The 27,146-nt window shown below is 44.7% G+C and overlaps 1 protein-coding gene across 4 annotated transcripts; it reads right to left on the reverse strand.

Moving 5' to 3' along the window:
* Positions 1-2,079: 2,079 nt before the first annotated feature.
* WDR86 (WD repeat domain 86) lies at positions 2,080-26,644 on the reverse strand. 4 transcript variants are annotated; one of them, XM_032098626.1, is made up of 8 exons: positions 26,333-26,473; positions 25,648-25,932; positions 22,794-22,935; positions 21,104-21,343; positions 20,911-21,019; positions 11,137-11,272; positions 5,129-5,232; positions 2,080-3,238 (listed from the first exon to the last, which is right to left on the reverse strand). In XM_032098626.1, exons 2-8 carry the CDS (start codon positions 25,808-25,810, stop codon positions 3,020-3,022), a joined length of 1,113 nt encoding a protein of 370 aa, XP_031954517.1. In that variant the 5' UTR covers positions 25,811-25,932; positions 26,333-26,473; the 3' UTR covers positions 2,080-3,019. The 4 variants fall into 4 exon arrangements, with proteins under 4 accessions (XP_031954517.1, XP_031954507.1, XP_031954497.1 ...); XM_032098616.1 differs by lacking the exon at positions 26,333-26,473 and adding an exon at positions 26,556-26,644 and having other exon boundaries at positions 20,911-21,343; XM_032098606.1 differs by having other exon boundaries at positions 20,911-21,343; positions 26,333-26,472.
* Positions 26,645-27,146: the final 502 nt, after the last annotated feature.

Raw genomic sequence — 27,146 nt, forward strand, 5'->3', positions numbered from 1 at the left:
CCTCTGTGCTTTGTTAAAAAAGTGGGAACTACCTGGCAGGGCCCTGTCCTGGGGCTGGGGGAGTGATGTACTGGAATTTCCTTTTATAACTAAATAACCACTTTCCCCAAGCAGCTCCGTTTAACCTCTGCAGGTGTGTGGCTTAAGGTTGATGGATTTCCAGGGGATTACGGGATATTCTGCAGTCAGCTGTTGAACAGAGCTTGGTTCAGGCGCTGTCTCAGTAGTTGTGTCCAGCTCCAGCGCTCTGAAGAAGCGTTTGGGGGTTTTTGTGGTTTTATAACATCCCATTTCCTGCTGTGTAAGCGCTCCTCTGCGCCGGGAACAGACATTGCTCTGCCTGGCAGCTTTGCTTGGACGTGGTTTATTCGCTTTCCATGGCTCCACGCTCTCGGTAGAGGGAGCCCAGGCCCCGTGCGGAGCCGGTGGGAGCAGGGAAGCGGCCGCGCTCTCCACTTACAGCCAGAACAGCAACCGTGTGGTGACAGTGTCTCCTTACCCGGCACTTACCGACCAGGAAATGAGGGCTTGAACTGCTGTGGCACTGCAGGGAGCAGGGCTGTGGCCTGCACAATGACTGCTCGGCTGCAGCAGCGGGGAGTGGTTTTCATACGGATTCCCTCAGCCAAGCACAGCAAAAAGCAGGCAGTGATTACACTGTTAAGGAATTATTTGTATTTCATTCTTCTGTATCAAGGCAAGTGCTATAAAAATTGAGTGGCTTTGTATCTCTACCCTGAAGGCTGAAGGATTGCCAAAGCCAGCACTATGAGCTTCAGAGGGAAAGCCAGCTCCAGCACCCATTATACAGTGTTTCTTTACAGGCCAGCACTGAGGAACCTCTGGACAAAATGCAGAGCAAAAACAGAATAGAGAAAAGAATTTCAAATTGAAAACATGCAAGTCATGGATGTAGTTTTAACAAGAAGGAGGTGGAAACATAAAAATTTACTCCTTCCTTCCCCAGCCTCCTGGCATGCTGGCATTGCCTGCCAGCCTCTGGGCATGCACTGAAGGCAGCATTGGGCTGCAGAGGCAGCAGTTCTCCTCTGAAGTGGCTTGCACAGCAAACTGGCAGCGACAACTTCAGAAGGGAAGGTTTGTCCTTGGGGAATTTAAAATTAGCATCATAACATGCAGTGCTTGTCAGAGCAGCCATTCATCAATGATGTAACTGCCATCGAAGTTGTAAGTGATCAGCAGGGCCGGAGGCATTGGCTGAAAGCTGTAAGTTAATTTTGACCATGTATTTGGAGGCACTGATATGTTTAGCAACAGGCAGAAGTGGTAATGACTCATTAATTCCACTCTTTGAGATCTCTCTCTGCTGATTGCATGTGCAGCTGCTGTATGCCCAGATTGGCTCTTGTGTCTCAGGTAGTGCATGTGAAGTTTTAAACAGAAAATACAGCCCAGGGGGTCTGAGCAACTCTGTCCATCTCCTAAAGGCTTCCTATTTAGTGTTGTCCTCAGAAGCAAAATACAGTCAGCTGCATGGCAAGCCACCACCAGCTCAGAAACGTGTCACTGAGATACAATGACCAGCCTGAGAGGGTTACAGTGGAATTAAGTCTGCACAATGCAGATGACCTCCCAAATCAGGCTCTTGGTAGGCATTTCACATAATTTAAATGCTGTTTCCTACTAGATGTGGAAACCTGTCAGGTAAGAACTACCCAAGCTGCTTAGGAGGAGAGGAGAGCAGGGTCTGTGATGGGCCTGGCCCACTGACACACAGTGGCATCTTTGTGTGCCAGGTGACACCAGGGCAGCACTGAGTAAGGGCTCAGCACTCTCTCATCCCTGCTTTCCCTTAAGTCTGTGCTTTTGTGTCTGGTGACTCCTTCCCCTGATAGGGGAACTGAGCTTTGGCACTCTGGTGCCTCCTGGGAGGCAGGACAGTTCCACACATATCCAACTCCAACCCCAGCAGAGAGGGGAAGGCAAGAAATGTTTCCAAAAATCTATGTGAGTTTTTTTCCCCATATTCCATCCATTCTTAACTGCTGTGCTTCTGCAGCCAGGCCACACCCCCTCTCCCCCCCATATATGAGACAAAAATAAAAACTAGACAGTCAGTTGTCTGTAGATACCACATGTTTATTAATCCATTCTAAAAAAGGATTACAGCAGTTTTATCTTGCTGTAGTACAGAATAAATAAAGCCATAAAAATAAAAACATGTGGTTAGATATTTTTGTACTGGTTCTACAAAGAGCGATATCTGCAAATAGAAAAATATAAGAACCCTTGTTAATTCATGGCTCAGTGGTTATCAGAGAAGGATGAACCTGGAAAAAGACTGGGAAAACTCTTGAGTTTGACTGTTTATCCAATGCTACTGGCAACCTAGCAAGACACAGCTTTGGGAGGAGGAAAGACAACACAAGGTCAGCAAATAGGGCTGAGGTTTAGCTTGTTCTGTGGCTTATGTTTTGTTAAAAAAAAAAACAAATTAATTTCTGTCCTACTACTCCCAGCTTCCCAGAGAGGTGTCTAGTCTGCTTTAAACTCCTGCTGCAGAGCCAAACCCTCCTGTGCTGGCCTTGTCAGCCAATGCCTGACCCAAAGGCCAGCTTGAAGATAGAATTCAAGGCCATCTTTCACTGCAGGACACGTTTCACTGCCACACTGGGCTGAACAGGGGTCATGGGAGCGGGCAACAGCAATGGCAAAACATCTCATTAGGCATTGGGCAGCCAGAGATGAAACACCTCTGTGCCTGAGGGAATTGACATCAGCAGCCATCAGGAAAGTTCCTAATTGCACACACAGAGTGGTACCTCACCTGAACCACGCTGCCTCCCCTCCCAAGCCCAGAGCTGCTCAGCTGAGTCATCTGCAGCCACAGGATCTGACCTGAGTCCATCTGGCAACCACAGAGAATCCTGGCTCCTCACACAGAGGTTCAGGCAAAGCCACTTCCCATCTCTTTCCAAGTTCTGGTTTACATGGACACAGTGGTGCAGAAAACAAAAGGTTCAGCTTTGCTCACTGACATAAAGCCTGCTCTGGGCAGTCACATCAGTTCAACAGCCTCGTGCTCCCCATTCTCCTGCTGTACCATACAGCCAACTTTATTGTTGAAGAGACGAGACAGACTCCCCTTCTGGGAGCTCCTGCCCTGCACAGACCTCTCCTTCTTCAAGCGTCGCTTATTTCTCTTGCATATTCCCCGGATGTCCCAAATCCGTAGTGTGCCATCATGGGAAGCTGTGTAGAGCAGCTCGTTGTGGATCTGGAACAACAGGGTCACACTTAATACCGAGCCATACGGCTTGGAATCGGCACAATCAAACTGTCAAAAGTCAGAGCAAACACAGCTTGATCCCAACACTTAGGCCTGAGCTCATTGCAAGAGTCAGTATAAATTATCACAAAAGCTGCTGAAGTGGGATGAGACATTACCAAGTCAGGACTCATTTCTCAGCCACTTCACAGAGCCATAAACAACAAGTTATTTATAACCCAGACCCTCTAGAAAAGCAATGGAGAACTAAACCCAGTGTCAGAGCAGGCTGTGGCTGGGAATTTCTGCACTGTTTTCAGACTGCTGGTTTTGATGTGGAGCTTAAGTAGGCACCAAAATCATCATCAGTGGACAGCAGGGGGTTCTGCAATGCTTCCCTTCTCGCTTCCCTTTCTCCTTTGCAGTAAGTTATAAGTACAATTCCTCCTTCAAACTCCACTGTTCTTCAAAGCCTGCAGTAATTTAACCTGGATTCACTGCTGTGGTTTCATTTCCTTTATGAACCATTTGCTGCTGTTGGTAATGTTCCCAATTGTCCTCATCCTGCCCTGGAAGCCAGAAATCAGTCTTGATGATCTTCCTGTTCCTGCATCAGTCTTGTCCCCGCCGTGGGTACTCTGTGCCAGCCTGCCCATGCTGTGACAGTGAGCATCCCCCTGGCTTACATGAAGCACCCCACAAGCATCACACCCCTCATCCAGCTCTCCTTAATATACTTAAGATCACCTTAAGATTGCCACTTCTCAGTGCTCTCTCTTCCCAGGTTTTATTGCCCCTGTACAGCTGGAAGTTAAGTTACAAAGAAGAACACAAAGCCAAGCTTTGGTCTTGTCTATTCTTGGGGCTGCCCAGGGTGATTCTATCAGGTACTCCCCAAACACATCCAGGTGCCCACCTGCTACACAGCAACTGCCCGGTACTGGGAGTTTGAAGTTTAAGATCATACAGCCCCTTGCTAAGTCAGAAGAATATACATGAGAAAACCATATTTACAACTTTATGTGCTTGGGATCAACTCCAAAAGAAATTTTATCTCCTCTCTTTTTCTTTGGACTGTCAGCCTGCCAGAATTACCAACGTCTCACACTGTTAATGAAAATCTTCATTCTGCACACAGCTTATACTGAGTTCCCAAGGCAGAGAGCTGCAGGTTCTTAGAGTGGCTGCTTCATCTCTGGAAGTGTTCAAGGCCAGGTTGGAAGGGGCACTGAGCAACATGGTCTCGTGGCAGGTGTCCCTGCCCGTGGCAGGGGGGTTGAAATGAGGTCCCTTCCAATGCAAACCCCTCTAAGATTCCATGGGTTTTGCATGGCCACCAAGGATTATTAATTCTTCCTGTTTTAACTATTAAATGCCAGTCTCACTTGAGCCTAGACAATATGCAAACATTAACTTTCAGTTTTTAGCCAGAAGCAGAGACTCCTCCATTTGCCTGGCAGCATGTGGGTCAGATATCACTGCTGCTTCAGACTGTTTAGGGATGCCATGCCCCAGGGCGGTTCGGGGGATGATGCTATAATTATTCTGCCTGCATAAGGCAGGAATTTCTTTTCCCCTTAGAGCACTGCAAACACTTATCATTAGTGTCTTGTAATGGAAAGGGTCTCATGAGGCATGTCTCAGTTCTCGTGGCTGCTTATCCAACCTGACCTGAAAAATCCCCGATCCCAGACATGGGGTTGTCCCTGGGGACTTATTCTGTGGTTTCACTTACTATTATTAACAAGCTTTTGTAAAACTACATACAGAATATTCAAGTCTTATCCTAGAACAACATCCAATCCAAGACACACAGAACAGTCAGCCACACCAGTTCCCACAAAACAAATGAGGGAGCAACCAAAAGGAAGAAACCCCACCATGAAGCCCCTTCCTGACCTGGATACAGTTGATGATGAACTTGTGTCCTCGGAAGATCTTCTGCAGGACTCCACTCCTGGAATTGAAAGCTCTTGCACAGGCATCACCACTTCCTGTGAACACTGACACACAACCACACAGCACAGCCAGATGTGAGCAGCCACGTGAGGTCAGTTCATACAAGTTCATAAATGTACCTAAAACCAGCTCCCAAGGGACATGACATATCATTTTCATTCTCTCCTCAGTCAAACCAGATCATTTTTATTCTGCTGACCCCAGCATGCTTACTTTCAGCTGTATTTTTCAAAACACTGAACTGTCTTCAGACTGAAGTTCCTACACACACCAGCATTTCACTCCACACATGCTTCAAGTATCTATTTCTGCTCTTCACTTCCACAGATGTCTCCCTGCCTAAACGTGCCTCAATAATTCTAAGTAGGCAATTTATCTCAAGTCTGGTTTTAAGGATTTCCACTCAACCTTTCATTTGTTTTGCCAGAGTTATTTACAGCTTTCCATTCAGTACTCCAGTGTCTCCATCACTTCTGCTGCTACAAGTGGGGCAGGGCTGGGGTAACTAAATTGAGCATGACCAGGAATGTTGGCTATTCATCAGGTTTCCTTAGAGTACCTTACATGTTGAAAGAAAAATTTCTCAGCACTTCAGGATCTTCAGATCAGGTCGCCACAACTGGTGCATCCAGAAACTGTAAGGCCATGTTAATATTTAGATTTTGTACTTAGCAATATGCCCAAAAAGGAGCCCATTTTTCTGCTTTAAAGGTTACAAACTCTCTTTATAAACACTCACTTTCCTTCAGTTAACCCAAACTCCTCAAGTTTATCTAGAGAAAAATATTTCAGAGCTGCAAAAAGCAATATATTCTCTGGTCCCTGCATTTCATGTCTTTGTAAAAGCCACTAGCATGGAAAGAGTTTTACAAAACTGGAGTGCCTGAAGGCAACAGATTTCTTATCTTTTGGGAGAAGTCAGGGACTGAATCTCTAAAGAGGGGTGAAAAAATTATCATGGTAGTAAATTCAGGACTACAATAACAGATGAGAGAACAGACTATACTGCCACGAGCTTTTTAAATTCAAATGAAACAGCAGGGAGCTGGGCACCTCATGGGTGCACCTCCAAGAAACATCTGGATGTGGAAAATCAATGTCACTTTATATGGGCCACTATAATTCAATCTCCAGCAGAGTCCTGAAAAAGCATCATGTCCCACTCTGCAAATGAGTAACAACAAAGTAAAGCAGGGAACAGGTACTGATTTTTTTCCCAGTGAATGGAAATCACTTAATTCTGTTACAGACATGCCGAGAGTAGGAACCAAGTAAGAGCTGTTTTCACTATGCAGCTGCCAGTTTACTTCAGCTATCAGGACTTTGCTTTTGACAGACATCCTTTATGTCTTTTGAACTGTCACTCTAGATTTAGGAAGTCTCTCTGCACCTCTGAGTTTCAAAGAAGAGCTGTTGATCTAACCCAGATTTAGCATTTAAATATATACTTATATGTACCACCTGTGAAATAAACAACAACAACAAAATAAAATTAGTTTTCATTTTTTACTTAATTTTCATAGATCCTTGGGAGAACAGTTTTGAAACATTCCCCTGGAACTTTTGCAACATGAAAAAAATATAAACCACATTAAATTTTTAACAGCTGTGCACATACTTCAAGAGAGAAATAATCAACATATCATTAAATAAATTAGATTGAGAACCAGCTGTAATATTCCCCATGCTATTAATTACACAAGCAGAAAAGCCACTGGAAACACATTTTGAGGATTTAATGCTTAGTTTTCACATCTGTCTGGACTCCCTGTACTCTATAAAGTGATTTTGGAAACCGACATGTATTTTTCATCTTTCTTCAACTCTATTTTCTTATTTAGACCACAAACTCTTTGGGGCAATGAGCCTTTGGGCACTGATCAGAGAGAAAGCACAAGAATTAAGATCTTCTAACAGAAAATTACCACTTCTTGGCTGAGATGTTTTTTCATGCGCTGGTGCAAATGTGACATAAACCATAACAAATATAATTTATACTGAAGCGTTTTCTCCACATTTTTAAAAGACAGTTCTGATCCATCCCAGGTGAAGTGACAGAATTTTAAGCTACACTAGTTCCAACACTGGTATCCAGTAAACATCTCTTTATAATTCCAATTCTAACAAAATTATTAGATAGTGTGGAAATAAGTAATGGATGCACCACAATAATGCAAGCAATCATACTATATAAATTAATTTTAAGGAGAAATTTCCTCTTTCATTAATTTAAATGCATATAGTGCATTCAAACAAATCCCTAATATTTTTCTAGAGCACTTTTTCTACCCTTCAAGTGGAACAATTCGATACTCCCTGTTTCACACTTTTAGTATTTTTGCATTTGATTTAAATTGAGATCTTAAATAACTCTGTGAACTCTTCTATCACACTACCAGGATGTTCTTCACAGATCTGACTAAATGCAGCAATATTGTCTTTATTTTAATTTAAAAAAAGATTGTTGTGGAAAAATAATGTATGTGTATGGCAGGGACAGGGGGGTAGAATGAGGGGGAAGAGAGAGAAAGCTGCAGAGCTGATGGTGGTGGCATCAGATAATGAAACTTTTGTTTGAGCTAAAACTTTCTTTTCTTTACAGTCTGGTCTAGTCTCCACTGCTTGCATGAAGAGTAGGATCAACACTGAAGAAATGCAGCTCTGGAGGTTTCATTACTGAAGGAGACAGTCTCCATCTCCCACCCCGACACAAACGTTCCTCACAGGATCAGGCAAATACCAACTTAGCACAGTTAGCTCACCTTTGGCTAGTCTTGACAAATTCAATATTTGGGTTTGTGTCTTTATAATGAAAAGGGGGCAAACACACAAACACACAAAATCATTGGTATTTTGTCTACCAATGATCATCCTGGATTACAATTTCTGGTTTCATTTCCCTTGCTCTACCTGCCTGCATCTTGGAGCAATAATAACTTCAAGGTGCCAGTGTAGGTTCAGACCCTTTCCCCTTCCATTTCAGCCTTCTAGCCAACTGCAGAAGCTGAAATCAGCAGAAATTACTACTTGCAGGTAGGGGAGAATGTGGTAGTTCGTCCATGTAGGTGAGGAGAGCTGAAATAACCATAAATTACAAATAAATAAATTACAAATAAAAGCGGTGATGTGGGACTCATGCTGAAAGGAAGACCAAAAAAGGTTTCCAGACTAAAATTCTACCTCTGGGCTTGGTTACATGCTAAGTTTCCAAACATAATTAAGAAATCAATTCAGTTACTGGTTTATAAATGTAGTGAGGAAAGCATGGTGCCAGACAACTGCCACTAACTGTGCAGGTACAACTCTCTGCTAACATGCACCATCTTGCATCTGTCAGCCATTTATCACCATCACACTGAGGAGCTGCCAAAAGAGAGATCAAAGCCCAGATAGCAACCATTCATTTAGTGTGATGTGTTCACTTCATAGCTGAAGTGCAGAAACCAAAATCAGGAAAGCACTGTGAATGCCTAGGTTAGTTTAAGACATCCATGGCCATCTCCTTCAGGGTAGGAAAGAAGAAAAGGAGAGAAGAAGGAGAGAAGAAGGAGAGAAGAAGGAGAGAAGAAGGAGAGAAGAAGGAGAGAAGAAGGAGAGAAGAAGGAGAGAAGAAGGAGAGAAGAAGGAGAGAAGAAGGAGAGAAGAAGGAGAGAGAAGAAAGGAGAGAAGAAGGAGAGAAGAAGGAGAGAAGAAGGAGAGAAGAAGGAGAGAAGAAGGAGAGAAGAAGGAGAGAAGAAGGAGAGAAGAAGGAGAGAAGAAGGAGAGAAGAAGGAGAGAAGAAGGAGAGAAGAAGGAGAGAGAAGGAGAGAAGAAGGAGAGAAGAAGGAGAGAAGAAGGAGAGAAGAAGGAGAGAAGAAGAGAGAAGAGGAGAGAAGAAGGAGAGAAGAAGGAGAGAAGAAGGAGAGAAGAAGGAGAGAAGAAGGAGAGAAGAAGGAGAGAAGAAGGAGAGAAGAAGGAGAGAAGAAGGAGAGAAGAAGGAGAGAAGAAGGAGAGAAGAAGGAGAGAAGAAGGAGAGAAGAAGGAGAGAAGAAGGAGAGAAGAAGGAGAGAAGAAGGAGAGAAGAAGGAGAGAAGAAGGAGAGAAGAAGGAGAGAAGAAGGAGAGAAGAAGGAGAGAAGAAGGAGAGAAGAAGGAGAGAAGAAGGAGAGAAGAAGGAGAGAAGAAGGAGAGAAGAAGGAGAGAAGAAGGAGAGAAGAAGGAGAGAAGAAGGAGAGAAGAAGGAGAGAAGAAGGAGAGAAGAAGGAGAGAAGAAGGAGAGAAGAAGGAGAGAAGAAGGAGAGAAGAAGGAGAGAAGAAGGAGAGAAGAAGGAGAGAAGAAGGAGAGAAGAAGGAGAGAAGAAGGAGAGAAGAAGGAGAGAAGAAGGAGAGAAGAAGGAGAGAAGAAGGAGAGAAGAAGGAGAGAAGAAGGAGAGAAGAAGGAGAGAAGAAGGAGAGAAGAAGGAGAGAAGAAGGAGAGAAGAAGGAGAGAAGAAGGAGAGAAGAAGGAGAGAAGAAGGAGAGAAGAAGGAGAGAAGAAGGAGAGAAGAAGGAGAGAAGAAGGAGAGAAGAAGGAGAGAAGAAGGAGAGAAGAAGGAGAGAAGAAGGAGAGAAGAAGGAGAGAAGAAGGAGAGAAGAAGGAGAGAAGAAGGAGAGAAGAAGGAGAGAAGAAGGAGAGAAGAAGGAGAGAAGAAGGAGAGAAGAAGGAGAGAAGAAGGAGAGAAGAAGGAGAGAAGAAGGAGAGAAGAAGGAGAGAAGGAGAGAAGAAGGAGAGAAGAAGGAGAGAAGAAGGAGAGAAGAAGGAGAGAAGAAGGAGAGAAGAAGGAGAGAAGAAGGAGAGAAGAAGGAGAGAAGAAGGAGAGAAGAAGGAGAGAAGAAGGAGAGAAGAAGGAGAGAAGAAGGAGAGAAGAAGGAGAGAAGAAGGAGAGAAGAAGGAGAGAAGAAGGAGAGAAGAAGGAGAGAAGAAGGAGAGAGAAGAAGGAGAGAAGAAGGAGAGAAGAAGGAGAGAAGAAGGAGAGAAGAAGGAGAGAAGAAGGAGAGAAGAAGGAGAGAAGAAGGAGAGAAGAAGGAGAGAAGAAGGAGAGAAGAAGGAGAGAAGAAGATCTTTCTTGGGAAGCAAGTGAAGGCACGTCAGGTCCAACACCAGAGGCAGGATAAGACCAGGATGACACAGAGAGAGGTTCACTGATAAAAACAGAAGTGCTGTCTTGCAACCCAAACCCAGACATGTAGAAGGAAAGCCAGCACAGAGAGGGATTTAAAGAGGGAGCTTTGATGGTCAGAACATACTGTTGTGTCAGCAACAGACACTGATGTACAGAAACCACTGTAAAGAGTGAAAGTGGGAGAGCTGAGTCCTGAACATTACTAAGGCAAGCACTGCTTGGCTACTGGAGAAAGTTGGTTTGGGGAACAAATCCATGAATGGGGACAGGTAATGGGAAAAAACTTGTGGAAAATGAGTCTAGGAGAATGTCAGAGCCTGAACAGGAAGCCTAACAGTTAGAAAGGAGCAGTGAGCATCTGAGGTGTGATTCTGGTTTAGGACAGGGTGTTACACAGAGTCTACAAGGCAGCAGAGGCTGGCACAGGGCTGTGTGTCCAGCAGCAGCAGCACTTTCTGTCCCTAGCACACAGCAGAAGCAGGTGACAGACACCAGACTAGTGAGGTTAAACCACAGCTACACAAACAACCCCCAGACAGCTCAGGATTTAAGCCACTTCCCTTGGCAACAAAAACAACAGAACTGCCTCTTCATTTGTGAGAAGAGGGAGGTGGAAAATGGAGGGAAGGTCTAAGCTTCCCACATGGAGTGGTGCAGCAGTTTGGTACTGAATGTAAACATGCTGGAGTTGAAAAAAAGTGACAGCTTCACAAGCATTCAAAATTATTCTCCATTAACAACCTTCAATCAAAGACAAACACCAAAAAGAGACTGGAGGGGGCTGGACAACATAGGAAAGGCAACTTACAGATCCCAGCATGGTATTTCAAAGTGCTAACGCTGTGTTTGTGAGCCTTGTATGTCTGGATCCGCTCCCCAGTGTCTACAAACCAGCACTTCACTGTCCTGTCTGCGCTCCCCGAGTACAGGTGACGATTCACCAGCTGAGGGGAGAGAAAAACACATCAGCAATGGCCTCTCAGGCACCTCCATGACAGAGCTGCACTGAAGGGACTCATCCCAAGTCAGTTTCCAACTCAACAATGAGCAACAAGCTGCACCTTGAAACAGAGGGGTGGTGAGCAAACCAACCTTGAGTTCCTCACAGTCGCATCTCCCACTGACTTCTGGGTCTTAAAAACAGCTCCCAGCTTTGAGAACATAAAAATTTAGCCCATCTGCTGATGCCAGCAAGCAGGATTCCAGGGAGCTTAACAATGCTAACCCTACTTCCATAATCAGTTTCATTACTAAAGCCTCAAAAAACCCCCAGCACTGCAGTTTCTGCAAAGCATATTTGACAAGAATTCTTACCAGACTGTAAGTTTTAGTTACAATAAAAAATTCAAAACAATTCTGAGTAACAAAAAACAAAAAAAAAGGTAAATTAAAATCCTACACACCATAAACCAGGGCTTATGTTTATTATCACTCTGCACAAGTCAGTATTTGGAATGACTAGCTCTTCCTTGAAACTGTTCTGTATCTACATTTCCACAAGTCTTTTCAGACTGTTATTGAATGATTAAATAATTAACCATCCTGCCACAGGTTTTTAAAATATCTTCAAGCAGGTTGTCTTCTGCTCTGTGTTTCCCAAAGAAGAACAGTGCCCCATTGCACCAGTCACCCTGCCCATTGTGAGAACTCACTGGTGGGGAGGATGGGGTTTGTTCCATACAGACAGGACAGGGAATGACAAAAGGAAGGATTGCAGTTGGGGAACAGAGACAGAGAGAAAATAACTGACCTGTGCAAGACTAAAAAACCAGCCAGTGCACAGTAAGCAAACTACACCGAGCCTGGAAGCTCCACAGTGCATAGAAAAATCTGGCATTCTCTGTCTGTGTAAAGAAATCAAACTGAAGGTTTTCACAGCCATTGCTCTGTAGAGCCCAACTCCTGCTGAAGGCAGCCAGTCACTGCAACACCTGGCTGTAGCTCAAGGTAAGTTTTACAGACTTGCAGCAACCTCTGCATCACAGGGATGGAGACACAGGAGGGAGAATCCTGACCCCCCCACCAAGGAGTGGAATCTGCCTATGGAGCAATGAATGGTACCTTGTCTGCCCCCAAACACACACATCAGAAGGTCCAAATGACCAGCAGTGCACAAACCCCTGATGCTTCTCTGGTATCTCCAGGAAACCAACAAATGACAAACTGCGGAAGGTATCTTTTCAGCTTTATACCGGCTAGCGCTTGTATTTCAATGCCTTAGAAAGCCTCGAGCAGCCTTGAGAGGTAGCACGGGCAATCTAGCACTTTAGTAGCTCTAAAATCGGTACCTGAATCAGCTGCAGAGCAAATACCATCAGCAGAAGCAAAGAGGGAGAAATATAGCTCCCTGCTCGCTCAATTCCCTGCAGTTAGAAGCCTTCAAATGAGACAGACGACCAGAGATGTTCACAGGAAAGTAGCTGAGCTGAGAGAGGGCGTTTGCCTCCCCTCGACCATCTTTTATTAGGAGAAGGGGAAAGGGGAGGACTGGGGGCGGACCCGGGGTGAGCGGCCAATCAGACACTGCTGAAGAGTCTGAGTTACATTTGGCTTTGCCCGCGCTTGGAACAAAGGAGCTATGAGCACATGTCTTTGGGAGGGGGGAGGGGAAGCTCAGAACAGGCAGCAACAAACCAACTTGTCATGGTCTTGCTTGTAGGGCACTTTCAAGAGCTGGTTCTTCTGCCACCTTAGATTTGGTCCCCACTCTTTGCATACGCTGTATCTGTAAGGTTGGAATGTTGTTCATGCTCTTCCATCTCCACTCCCAATCCAAAAGGGAAAGACCCCATTCCCAAAAGGCATCAGAAGTGAGCTTTGTACAAAACAACATTGCCCTGTGTTACAACATGAAAAAAAAGGTTGAGATACGAAGCATTACAGTGATGGGATGGTGATAACCCACACAAGAAATGTGTGCAGGCAGACCAAGAGGCTCCCTGGCCACAGCTCCCACCAGCCCAGCTGGAGCAGGACATGCCACACATCCTCCCAGCAGAACCTGGCCTGTGGGAGAGATTTCATAGCTGAATGCCAGGATTTTGTAAAGCACAAACCACTGTAAAAAGCCAGCAATACTTTGAAATGTCACTTCCTATTACTTTTAAGCTGTTTTAGGAACAGCATTAATACGGCATCTCCATGAGGAGAGAGAGCGAATGCTCAGCAGCACTAACAAAACCGAGAGCCACAAGTTAGCCTGAGGAAGGACTTTTAAATTCAGTCTCTCCCTGAATGGGCATGAAGAGCATTGTCATGTGCACCTGCTAAATGGAAGAGGATGCTCTAAGGCAAGATCCTGCTGTGTGGTTCGTGGCCAAGTGTTGCATTTCTTTTTCAGACATCTTGCTAGCAGCATCAACCCGCCCACTGAGCAAGGAAAAACACTAAATTATAACCTCCTGCAGGTAAATGCCACTCTGCATTAATGGTACATTAGGTTAGGCCGCTTCATTTCTACATTTAAGCGGGTGTATCAATGCCAAAGTGAAACAAGAGAGCTGCAGCTTGCCTGGATTTGCTAATTTGTTAGATATAAAAATGTATTAAATTATGTGGACTTACTCAGGTAATTTATAGCACCAGGATTTTAAGAGCCTTAGAATCACAAAATGGTTTGGGTTGGAAAGGACCTTAAAGATCATCTCATTCCAAACCCCTGCTATGGGCAGGAACACCTCCCACTAGACCAGGTTGCTTCAAGCCCCATCCAAGCTGGTCTTGAACACTTCCAGGGACAGGGCAGCCACAGCTTCTCTGGGCAACCTGTGCCAGGGCCTCCCCACCCTCACAGCAAAGAATTTCTTCCTAATATCTAATCTAAATCTACCCTCTTTTAGTTTAAAACCTTTCCCCCTTGTCCCATAACTCCATGCCCTTGCCCAAAGTCCCTCTCCAGCTCTCTTGGAGCCACTGGAAGGGGCTCTAAGGTCTTCTCCAAGCCTTCTCTTCTCTTCTCTTCTCTCTTTTCTCTTCTCTCTTCTCTTCTCTTCTCTCTTCTCTTTTCTCTTCTCTCTTCTCTTCTCTCTTCTCTTCTCTCTTCTCTTCTCTCTTCTCTTCTCTCTTCTCTTCTCTCTTCTCTTCTCTCTTCTCTTCTCTCTTCTCTTCTCTCTTCTCTTCTCTTCTCTCTTCTCTTCTCTTCTCTCTTCTCTTCTCTTCTCTCTTCTCTTCTCTTCTCTCTTCTCTTCTCTTCTCTCTTCTCTTCTCTCTTCTCTTCTCTTCTCTCTTCTCTTCTCTCTTCTCTTCTCTCTTCTCTTCTCTCTTCTCTTCTCTTCTCTCTTCTCTTCTCTCTTCTCTTCTCTCTTCTCTTCTCTTCTCTCTTCTCTTCTCTCTTCTCTTCTCTTCTCTCTTCTCTTCTCTTCTCTCTTCTCTTCTCCAGGCTGAACAACCCCAACTCTGTGCTTGTCTCCATAGCAGAGGTTCTCCATCTCTCTTCAGCATCTTCACAACATCCTCTGGACACGCTCCAACAAATCCATGTCTCTCCTGTGCTGAAGACTCCAGAGCTGCATGCAACACTTCAGGTGGGATCTCACAAGAGCAGAACAGAGAAGAAGAATCACCTCCCTTGACCTGCTGCCCACACTGGTTTTGCTGCAGCCCTGGATATAGTTGGCTTTTCAATGTCTGAGAGCTGGTGAGATGGTCAGCACATCAACCATTTCCATTACATTCAAAGCCTTTCTGCTGCCCCATGAAACACTTCTGTGCACCTTCCTCCCCCTCACCAATTTAAGCAGGTGAGCACAGTAGCAAAGGATTCTCAGCCCTGCATGGAAAAGGAAATATTAACAGGTTAAACTATCTACCAGATGCCACAGACTGAGCTTGCAGCAGACCCAACAGCAAAATCCAGGGCAGGCTCTGACTGTCACACAGCCCCTCATTCCCATGGCATTTTTATAAAACAGCATGAAATGGCTATCAGTGGAGAAAGCCATCAAGAGCTCTCAGCTCAGGCTGAAGTTGCAAATCAGATATGCCTTTAGTGACATGATAGGCATGATCTCATCCAAGTTGGTACAGATTTCCACAGCTAAGATAGTCCCCATACAGTCACTGTGGTCTAGGACAATTCCTCTCTCTCATCCTGAGGCACATCTGAAACAGATCATGCCTTAAAACTTGCTATTTCTCCTTCCCAACAAGGACAACCTTCTCAGGTGTAGCCAGATCAATTAAGGCAAGATCACTCCTCCTTCACTTGACTTAAGATAGGTCTAGCTTACAACTCCAGCCTAAGTTACAACACTTCAGATATCTGCATTTAATCTGTATTTAAAATAATAATCATCATCACTTTCTGTTCCCCCAGCCAAAGCACCTTACAAGCTGGCCTCACACTCTGTGGTTTAAAAACATTTAGTAGACACAGTTACATATTCCAGTCTGTGACTGCCCAGAGAAGAGGTGGTATTTCCAAACCTGTATTTTCCTTGGCTGGCTTTTGAGCACTTGGTTCACTTTGGCCAACTGCCCAACAAAGCTCTTGACACAGAAAACCATGGCCAGGCAAGGACACCTGTGGCAGAGTGGACAACACAGAACAGATTTGCAGCTCAGATACCAATGGGCTGAGTGGACATTTCAAACCCACACAGCTTCAAAAACATTAAAAACCTGACAACAGTTTGATGCCCAGTTCTAAAGCCTCAGCTAGACAGCAGAAGAAAAACCATTGCATTGATATTTGCAATTCTTGATTGTTAATTTTTCTCATTGCTATGAGAGATTTTGCTTTGAACCAGATGAAACACTGAGACGTGAATGGAGCAAATTTGTCTTAACCCTCGGGCCAAAGCACTGGAGATGTAACTCCATGTCATTCCATGAAAAGGTTCAGTCAAACTGCCTGTGAGTTGCAGAGTAATAGCAGTAGCAAAAGACAAGTTGTAAACACTTCAGTAGTTACAGGTCTCATTAATAAGAAAAAGCTTGGTTGTAGCCCCCAAACACACCAGAATTTTAATAAAAAAACTAATTATCACATCCAGGGTTGGTCTCTCAAGACAATCACAACCCTGTTGCTTCACAAGCTTGGCTGAATGGATAAATGCAGCAGCTTAAGACAATTTCTACCCGTAAGAATGCCAAAAATATCTGCAAAAGAGCTGTTTAGCAGGTATTTCAACCTTACAGGAATGGACTTTGCCCTCCCAATTAACCTTTGCTATAAGAAACAATTTTTAAACAGCCAAGGAGAGGCAATTGGTTCTCCAAAGAGATTTGGACACATCCTTTTGCTGAGGGTCACTGCACTCAAACTGGCTCCCATGAACTCCAAGATGAGTTCACATCAGCAGCCACGTATCCCATCACCACCTTATTCTTCTCGTGGGGGTCAGTGTTCCTACAATCTGGAATTTTGGTCTTCTGTTCACAGCCACTTCTAAGTCCAAAATCACCAAGCTGGACCAATCTCAAGTTACAACTATGTAAGCCTTGGGCCGAGTTAAGAGTTTCAGGATCCCATTCAAACCACATCCATTTTAACGAGCTAACAAACTCCCTGTGGTCAAGAAATTGTTGGCACTTTTTTTCCTGAGAATCCATCTAGAATGAGCTCTCTGGGCTGGCTGTTAAGAGAATGTTTTTCAACTTTTTTACCACAGTGCAAAGTGATGGCCCAGAAACATGTTTCATTCTTAGAGGTGTTGCACACCTTCACATTCCTCTCATTCACATCTTCATCCTCTGATGCAACAAATACAAACACAAATTATGAAAAAATCCGTGCACTTAATTTAACTGGTGTGGCAAGAAAACATTTCTTTACCCTACATGATCACAACAGTTAAGCACATAAACAGAGTTCAGGCAGTGGCTTTGTTCAAAGCATTCTTTTCTTCTAGTCAGCTTTAAAAGGCAACTGAAGGGAATGGTCCAAACAAAGGATCTTTTGCAGGAAAACCAGAAGCAAGTCTTTGCCCACTCATGTTCATGTTCTTCAAAAGGGAGTTTTCTTGCAAGAATGTTTGCTGTAGGATCCAAGCTAAATTCCAAGCTGGATCATTTCTCTCTGCCAGCTTTGGGCAGCACAATTTTGATAAATACTTGGAGGCAGAACAATCAGCAAGGACAAAGCAATCCTTGTGAACAGTTTGCAAAGCTTCTTAGGAGAGACATTTAGAAAAACATACACAAGTAAATATTTAAATCAGGGTTATTCAGCCTATTGCAGGCAGTCACATTAAAGAAAATGCATGTTTGATTTTAATTGCAAATATTGGTCTTTAGCCAGGCCTGAAATTTTTAAGTGGAAGAATGAGCATGAGCTATGTGATTACACTCAGCCCACCCTTGCTTTTTCCCATCACTTCCTATAAAATCTCATTATTGGCTCTTATACGAAGAGGGAGCTCCCAAAACAGCTGCTGTACTTTGTCTGCCAAGCTATCAACACACCACAGGAGAAGGAGAGTGAAGAGTTCTGGCTGCTCCACTGCGAGTTACCTTGCCTGACTGGGAAAGTCATGTAATCAATGCTGCCAAAGCACCTAACATGGACCCAGTTCCCACTGCAGATAGAAAGCCTCCCAGCAGAACCTCTCTCTGTGCAATTTAAATGGTGGAAGGAAGAGAAAAGTGGTATTATCACAAGCTGCAGAACTCCTTTGGCAGCAGAGCACACACAGTGGGTTCAGCTGGTCACCTTCACCAGACTGACTCCTGGACAGCAGGACAAGCCTGGGGAATATGAACAGCTCACCCTCATCTCTCCCTTGTCCAGAACCACCAAGGACAGGGGACAAGGGAAAGACCAAAGCTCACCAACACTTTCTGTTCTGCCATGCTAGGTAAGAGTTGTTTCCAGGCTCCCCTACTTACACTACCTGGCAACAACACCTTAAAGGATCTTCAAGCAACTGGGGAACATTGAAAATCTGAACGTGTCTGGAGCATCACTCCCCGGCTTTCCACACACCAGCACTGCAGGAAGCAGCGTGGAAAACATGGGTGTGCTTTATGGCTATCTACCCAGAAAACTCCTTCAAGAAGCTCCAGGAATTTCCATTCACTGCTACAGCAACACTATTGGTGTTTACTGGAAAGTAATGGGAGATGACTGGAACAGGCCGGACGTAATTTGCAGAAGTTCAGAACATCCCGGGGCATTCCTGTTAATAACAGCTTTTTAAAGTTGGGGAAAATATGGTCTCAATATCCAAATTTTTCCTGATCTGCGTCCAGGATGAGGAATCACATTGAGTATTTCTCAAACTTTTTGAAAGGTCACCCTCCCTTAGGGATCTTTATTTGAATAAATAAAATGAAAAGAAGTCTCTATTTTTCTTTTCCTTTTTTTCCTCCCCACACAAGCATTGTACCACCCAGAGAACAGGTAACTGCCTTCAATTCCTGGTACCAACCCAGCTCCTCCAGGACAGGAGAGTGAAAATTGGATGTAATTAGCAGCTCACTGTTGCACTGAAGAAAACAAATTACTGTCATCAAATAAAACTGCTGGCTACTGTAAGCAAATCACAACTACCTCCGAGTCCTCCTGACCCAGGGTCTAAAAAATACCATTCCAACTCACTGCCACAGATTGCAACACTGTCACCAGGAAGCCTGAGGCAAAAAAGGCCCCCAGCACATATTGAGAACACAACAAAAATAGTAATAAAAAAACCACCTCTATTCAGGAAGTTTCCTTTCTGTTGAAACATCTTTGTATGGATTCTGGTGATTGACCCCTTTCTAAAAGAATGAAAATACCATGTGGGCTGTGCTGAGTGGCAGCCAAGTGGAACAGAAGGGATAGTGTTGAACCCAGAAAAGCAGAGAGAGGAATTAGGAAAGATCGACAGCCCAAAGCTATTCAACAGCAGTGACTGCTTAAGCTGGGATAAGTTTGAGAGGCCTGAACACTAAATGCTCTCTGTGGGGGCTGTTTGTACCTCAGCTGGACCCTCCCAGCCCCACACACTAACTGGTGATGAGAGAAGTGAGGGGCTACCATATCAAGAAGATTTGGCCAGGGCTGTTGCCGACACAGTCTTGGCAGCAGCAGCAGTCTTGTGTACTCTGAATTGTTCAGGTTTTCCAAATAGATGTACTGGTTTTGCTTTTCTTCTCCCATACAAGAAGTTCTGTTTGTTTAAAGCCATTGTTTAACTGTGCTCACAAGCATTGCTCATTCCTGAGCATTCAAAGGGCGTAATTGAATTTCCCAGGCTTCTGGGAGAGGTCAAGCCAGTTTTGTGTAACAATTTTAGCAAGAACCCAATTAAATTAAAGCAACCTCTGTTGTTGACAATCTGTGCCTTGGAGAAGGGTTACAATTAAACAACAAAACATAGCGTGACACTAAGGACAACAACAGATTTACTTCAGCATCCTCAGAGTACATTACTACAGTATCATAAAAATAAGGTTTAACACTGAGAATTTATCCAAGCAAGACAAACATTACTCCAGGGCAATACGATTTTGTGGGGGTTTGTTTTTTTTTCCTTTCTAAAACTGAAGGAAAACAGAATTCCTTCAGTACTGCTATGTTTTTAGTCCACTAGTGTCAGCTGTAACTACCTTATTTAGAAACAAAGGCAACTTTTACTAAAGAGCTGTTAAAGATACATCCTGCAGCCTCTGTAAGGGAAAAACATTTATGGACAGCAAACACAAACAGGGAGAGCAGCGAGAAAAACTACTGTCATTAACTTCAGTCAGACACATACATGTATAAACATTTATGCTGACCTGAAACTGAGTTACAGACCATCAGGTACTCTCTTTAAATACACTATTAGCATTTTCTCGTGGATAATGAGTGTACAGGATAAGTGCTTGTGCGATAGTTTCCCTCTCGCTTCATCTGCCTGAACTCCTCCTCTTCCCTGCAACATTAACAAACCTGGCAGCATTCAACAGAAAAATACTGCAAACAGAAAAACAGAGTATAGTTTTTCAGATCACATTACATTTTTTCCCCTCTCTCCTCCATCATTTCCTGATTTCTCTCCCCCATGCTCTGCTTTTCTTTTCCATTTTCCTTGCCCGTTTTCTTGTCTTGGCCATCTGTTTCTCCCTTTCTTCTCTCAAATCATGTCTGTGTGGTCTTTAATGTAAGATTTCGTTCAGCTTTATGCTTTCCTATTACCTTTTGCCCACAGTTTTGGGTTGGGCTTTGGATTGGGTTTTTTGAAGTCATCTGGTTTACTCTGAGTGTTTTTCCCCTCCCCTTTTTAAGTTACCTGACCCTGTCCCTGTTTACTTGCTCAGGTTATTATCTTCAAAGTCTGGTGATGGTGAGCCTGATTACACAATCCCACTCAGATGAACAGTGCTCTCAGCATACCTACTCATGAGTTCCACAACCTAGTGGGATTTATATAGATATTGAGCTAGAAGTTAGACCAGGGCAACCACTAGAAGCTAAGAGGAGATCAGAAAGTGTTTTAGAGAAAGAGGGTTTGCCTCAAGACCAGAGAGCACTATTCTTTTGTTACTACATGAATATTTAAGCTCACCATTTATAACCTGTCTCAGAAGAGCTTCTTTATGAATGAAAAGACACCTGAGACCCACATGAGTTAAGACATAGACACCCAAAGGCTCTCAAGGAAACCTCTGCCCTTACCTCTAGGCAAATTACTGATCCTTGGTGCTCTTTGAAGACTTTCAGCTGCTCTCCAGTGACAATATTCCAGGTCCTGATGGTGTAATCCGTGCTGCCAGAGAACAGCTCCCTGTTTGGTGCATCAAGTATAAGGCATAAGACGGCCCCAGTGTGTCCCAGCAGGGTCTGGTAGCAGCGCCCGCTGGACACCCACCAGACCTTCACAGTGCAGTCCGTGCTCCCTGTCACCAGCAGGTCCCTGCTCACTTTCTCCTCCTCCTCCTCTTCCTCCTCCTCTTCTTCCAGCACATCCCTGGAGGAATAGTGAGCTAGAGTCAGGACACAGTTCCGATGGCCCCGGAACTCCTGGATTTGTTTCTCTTTGTCCACACTCCAGCAGCGAGCTGTCCTGTCATAGGAGCCACTGAAGAGATAGTCCTTGGCAACCAGGATTCTGCAAAAAATAAAGTTTGTGTGTATGAACAGTATTGATCTTTTTACATAACCATCTTTTGTCCCAATTTCAGTGCCAAGTACCCCAAAGTATGAAACAGCAGCATGAACATAACATCTTTGGCATTTTTAAAAACCAAACACTTCCCTGTTTCTACTTTTAAAATTGAGATCCCTCATTCAGGTACACTGATGCAGATATTTTCACACTATAGCACTGTAAATTTGAGCATTTTGTTTTGCTAAAATCCCTTCCATCTGGGATTATGAACTTTCTTAAGTTATATATAATACCTAGAAGTTTGTTGTGTTGTTTGGTTTGGGTTTGTTGGGTTTTTATTTAATTAATTAATTTTTGGTAATTATTAATTTATACTTCTTTATAAAAAATTATTTAAAAACAGACCTATGACAATAACTTAGAATTAGAACAATAACAACAACACAGCAGCAAAACAACATTCCAGGAATCTGAACTATAACTGACAGTGTGAAAATAGCCATCTTTCCATCATCAAGTAAGGAGACTGCAAGAAAAAAAAATACACCTAATTTCACTTATTTCGGGATCTCAAAAAAGGTAAAGCAAGAGCACCCCACTTATTATATAACTGAAGAGCAAACCAGAGTTTACAGCTCAGGAATTCAGCTTCCTGGGCCTTCAAAATAATGAGTTGTAGCTGCACAAACATACAATAACAGAAAAATCTCTACAGTTCATCTTTCCAAACCAGAGATAGAGAACATCCATAACTTGCCTTCTTTGTCAGCTGAGCTTGGTCCTCTGGAACCTTTCAAACAGGCAACAAAATCATATGAATGGGGAACACATTTCCCATTTGCTGATTCAAGCAAAAATCAGGCCAGTGCCAAAACACAGAGCCAGCCTTCCTAACTATTTACAGAATCTCGCTACATATCATATGTGTTTTGAGTTTAGAAAGGAACTAAAAAGCCCACATGCCCACAAGAAAAGAAATGTTAAAAAAATACCAATCTTTGACTGCTCTATTTGTCATTAATTAAATCCAGTCCAACTATTAATACGCACTTCAGATGGACAGGCCAGTAAGCCACACACAGTAAGTTTATTATTACTTCATTTGCCCAAACAGAAATAATAATTACAGAAAAATCCTGACTTTATCCCTCTTGCTGACACAAAAGCTTGCCACAATGTTTTTAAACCTATTTATCAGAAGCATCTGTTATCAATTGGATAATTTCTTCTGGAATTTCTTTCCTAGACCTGGATTCCATTCCCCTGCTGTGTGCCTTTCATTTCTCTCCTATCTGTGTCAGCAGTGTTGCTAGAAAAACTAATCACTGCAGCACAGAACATGAACTCTGGGGTTTCCACAGCCCCTTTTATGAGTGTAGTAATGGGGAACTGCAGTGAAATGATAAAATGTGTGATAACAGATGACAGAAACATGAGGGGAGAACCCCACCTGTTGACAATTGATGTGTGGCCTCGGTAAATGGCCAAGCACTGCCCGGTCACTACGTCCCACTTCCGAATGGTGTGGTCAGCACTGCATGTGAAGGCAGCCTCGTTCTCCAAATGGCAAAAGGTGATGTAACTTTCATGTCCTAGGAATAACAAAGGAAATCAGTCACTGTGCATGTAGACTAGTCCAGCTCTTCACCTTAACCAAAAGAAAAATACAAACTAATGTACCAAAACTCCAGTTTTAAATGCACCACTGTGCTCTTCACATTTAAGGATTTGTGTAAAGCACAACCATTTCAAGTCACAGCAGAAAAATTCACTAGTATCAGGATTAAGTGAAAGAGTAAAACAGTACTGTCCCACCAATCAGGTAAATCAAACAGTATTATAAAAATTCAATGAACTAAACTAATATCAATATAATAAAACTCAGACCAATTAAGTGTGAAACCAGTAGAAAACTAGCTTATTTTTTTAAATTAAAAAATGCTTTTTCTTCTTTCTTCTGAAATCAGGGAGAAAAAGGCTGCATTTCATCCCAGCCCATTTATTGTCAGGACACAAACAGTCATAAATCAAAGCATGAAACTCTGAAAAAATGACCTGAGACTTACCAGCAAGTTTAATTTCATTGTCCAGGCAGAATGAAAAGCAAACAAAAAAACATATCAGGTAAATAGTTAGCCAATTCTTTCTCCCACCATGCCTAATAACATGAATAAACACCAGAATTTTCTAAATATCACTATACCTTCAAGAAAATTACACAGAAAGAATAAACAAGAGCACAATTGTCTATACAGTATTCAGAGTATACGGAGATTCTACAGTTACAATAAAAACAGACACAACCACTGGTCTAAAAACATCCCATTGACAAACAAGGCAATGCCAGAGAAGAGGACGCAATATTACCACCTCAAGCTTTTGGCGCTGCTTAGCAAGATATGTCATTTTTCTATTGTAACAATAAATGCACCACATTTAAAAATCACCTTAGGATTCAAGTCCCAGCTTCATCCAAGACCTCTTGTGTGAAATTGCTGTCACCTATCTAATCATTGGACTACTATTACCTTGAACCCTTGTGTTTTAACATTTAGACTGTAAGCTTTCAGGAGCAGAACAGTTTCCTCTTAAGTCACTATTACAAGAGTGACAGTTATGGTTGAAGTTGGTGGGCCCTACTGTGACTTAAATACGATCCTTTGAGAAAAAAAAAAAACTAAGAAGGGCAAATGTGATTAAACAGAGACAGATGGACAAAGGTATTAGAAAAACAGAATGTTGTAAAATAAAGAGATGGTAAAAAAACAGAGGGAAAGAAGACTGCCCAGTAAAACAGTTTCACTGACTGCAAGAAACAGATTTCACTACAACTCCTATAGTTCAAAAGCCTTATTGTAGTTCAAAAGCAAACAAGTATCCACACTACAAACATATGGCTTGTTTCCTCTAAAGAAAATTCATCAGATGCCAAAAATTAAACAGATCATCAGGGCTATAAGCAAAACTACACTCATTCTCCCATATTTGTGAAACTTTCTGCAAAGCAGCCTGAATGGATCAGGTTGAAATCACTGGGATTTTTCTTACAGCATCTTGTAATCCAGCTCTGAGATGAAAATAGCGCCTTGGTTACTGCACCAAAGTCTGCCAGTCAGATTTTAACCATCAGTCATACCCGACCCACACACAGGATGCCAAAACCCCCTGGGGCAGACAAGGTTTGGTGCTGGTCTGGCCAAAAGCAGCCACCACACAAGTCTACTGGTTGTGCTGTGGTAGAGCTTGAAACTGCACTAGAGATACAGGTTTATCAGTAATTATAGCTTGTAAAATTAAAATTGACACGACAACTCTGTGTGTGCAAAAGTATAAAATACATACAATTATCTGATTCGACTGACAGTTAACAAACCACCCAGCCAACCTTCTTCAGAGTTTACCCTAAACACTGGCACTACTGGCAGATTCCATAATAATGAATGCTATCCAATACATTTCTCTTTCTAGTTAAAAGTTAATTAGTGGTTTAAAAAGATTTCTAAGCCTAAAGCAAATGCAGCGAGTTTTCCAGAAGCTAGAACCATGGCAGGATGTGGGGAAAAAAGACAATACTCCATAGTGAAAAACAAGCAAGCAAGCAAACAACAAGGAAATCACAGCAATGTGATCTCTTCTTTGGAAGAAAAAAACATTAGAAATTCCAAATTTAACAGCTTTATTTTTTCTGTATGAAAAGAACATGAGTGGGAATACAAACATCTTTATCCTATATCTAGATGTTTGCATGACCACCCTGTCTACAGAGGTTTTTTTTCTTTTCAATTACTAATATGCTAGTCTAAGGATAATAAATTTTGTTTAAGATGCAAAATGAATTGAAACTGAAAAAGCCCAGCAATTAACATTGCTGTGTGTCAAATGAGGAGGGAAAACAAAAGTAACCTATTTTAGCAAGGTTCCTTTCCAGACCTCTGGGTCAAGGGGTTCTAAATAAAGACCACCTGGAAATGAGATGATTAAAAGCACCGGAAAAAAAAAAAGGGGGGGGGGGGGAAAGAGAATAACAAAAAGTAAGTCAGTATTGTTTCCCAGTGTAAAACAGGGCTTCTAGAAATTGACATAAGTTAAACAACTTCGCACACCCTGAGATAAAAGGATCCGTGCATTCAGTAGTGCTGGTAACCTGTTTTGGGTTGAAACAGCTCCTGCTTCACGTTGCTATAATAAACACCAAAACAAGCAGGATTTTGGCTGCCCGGCAGGGACTGAAAGAGACCAGAACATGCTGTGTGGCCTGTGCCATGCTTCAGACCCAAACCCCAGGCAAAAAGCCGCTGCCGTACCTTGGAAGTGTCCGCGGCACTGGCTGTCGGCGGTGCTCCAGAGCCGCGCGGTGCCGTCCTCGCTGCCCGTGAGCAGCCGCTGCCCGTCGGGGCTCAGGCTCAGCCAGTTGATGCCCCCTTGGTGATCCGTGCAGACCTTCACGGCCGAGCCGCTGTTCCCCATCCCGGCGCAGATCACGGGCGCTCTGCAGCCCCCAGACCGTGGTCGGGACCTCCGGCCGTGCCCCACAGACAGACTTCTGCCATTACCTCAACTCCGGAACATCAGCGCAGCAGTCCAGGCTCCTGCACAGGGACACAAAGGGGGAACGGGAGGGCGCGTTAAATCATTTCATCTCTCCCTGGATGCATCGTTTCCTCAGCCAGGATGAGCCGAAGCTACGGAGCGCCTGTTTCCCCGCAGGATCCGAAGCCCCACGGCGGCAGACGGGCGCACGCGCTGCGCGGGGTGCCCTTTCCATGGGCACCGGGGCACGTTCAGCCCCTTGCGGGGACTCAGCCCGGGCGGCGGTACCGCTACCTGGTGCCCTCGCCGAAGCTTCTGCTTCTTAAAGCAATCTTAGGGCTGACTTGGGGCACGCCGAGGAGGCAACGCCTCCGAGATGGGAGCCCGGGCTCAGGCGGCCCCCAACGCCCCGGGCTACCGCCATCCCTTCCACACGGCCGCCGGCATCTCGGCACTTACCGTCCCCGGCACGGCTCCGGCGGAGCGATCCCGCACTCGTCCCCCGGGCTGGGGGAACCTGCTCCAGCCGGGGCACCGGAGCCACCGCCGGGCCGACCACAGAGACCCCCCCCCTACCGCCGCCGCCTCCGCCCCGCGGGGAGACGGGAAGGGCTCCCGCCGTGCCCCCTCAGCCCACCCCGGGGCGTGCCTTCACCCCCCGCCCCGGCCCTGCCTCCATTACCCCCCGCTCCACGTTCGAGCTGCTTCCCCCCGCGGCGGCCGCCTCGCCCCGCCCGCGCCTCGTCCTCCGCTCCGGAGGTGCCCGGCAGCGCTGCCCCTCCGGGACGGCCTCGCCCCGCAGCGACTCCCCTTCCCGGGGCTGCAGCCGCCCCTGCTGCAGCTCAGTCTCCCGGCGGGGCGGGGGCAGCGCAGGGGCGGGAGGGTCTCTCCCGGCTGAGGTCCCGTTAACAATCGCGCTGCAGCCGGAGCAGCCCGACAGCACCCCCGCATCCCCGGCGGAGCCCCTGGGCTTGTCCCGGGGGAGGCAGCGCTTCCTGCGGCACGTTCGCCCCTCAGGACGCCCGGGGGCACCGGCCTCGCCGCGGTGTCCCGGCCGGCAGCGGCCTTTCCTGCCTGGCTTCTCCTGTGACTCCCGTGGGGACGCTGAGGCTTGTGCTGGGAGCTGCGTTGAGGGAAGCCATCGCCTTTTGTTCCTCCTCTCGCCCCTCTCCCTGGGCGAGCTCCTGCCACGTTTCGCCTCAGGAGCTTATTAATGCAACCCCTTGCCCATCCAGCCCCTGCACCCCATGGGCACGGCTGCTGCAGCGGGCCC

The sequence above is a fragment of the Corvus moneduloides genome, chromosome 1 (genome assembly GCF_009650955.1).
Source record: "Corvus moneduloides isolate bCorMon1 chromosome 1, bCorMon1.pri, whole genome shotgun sequence".
Lineage (NCBI taxonomy): Eukaryota > Metazoa > Chordata > Aves > Passeriformes > Corvidae > Corvus > Corvus moneduloides.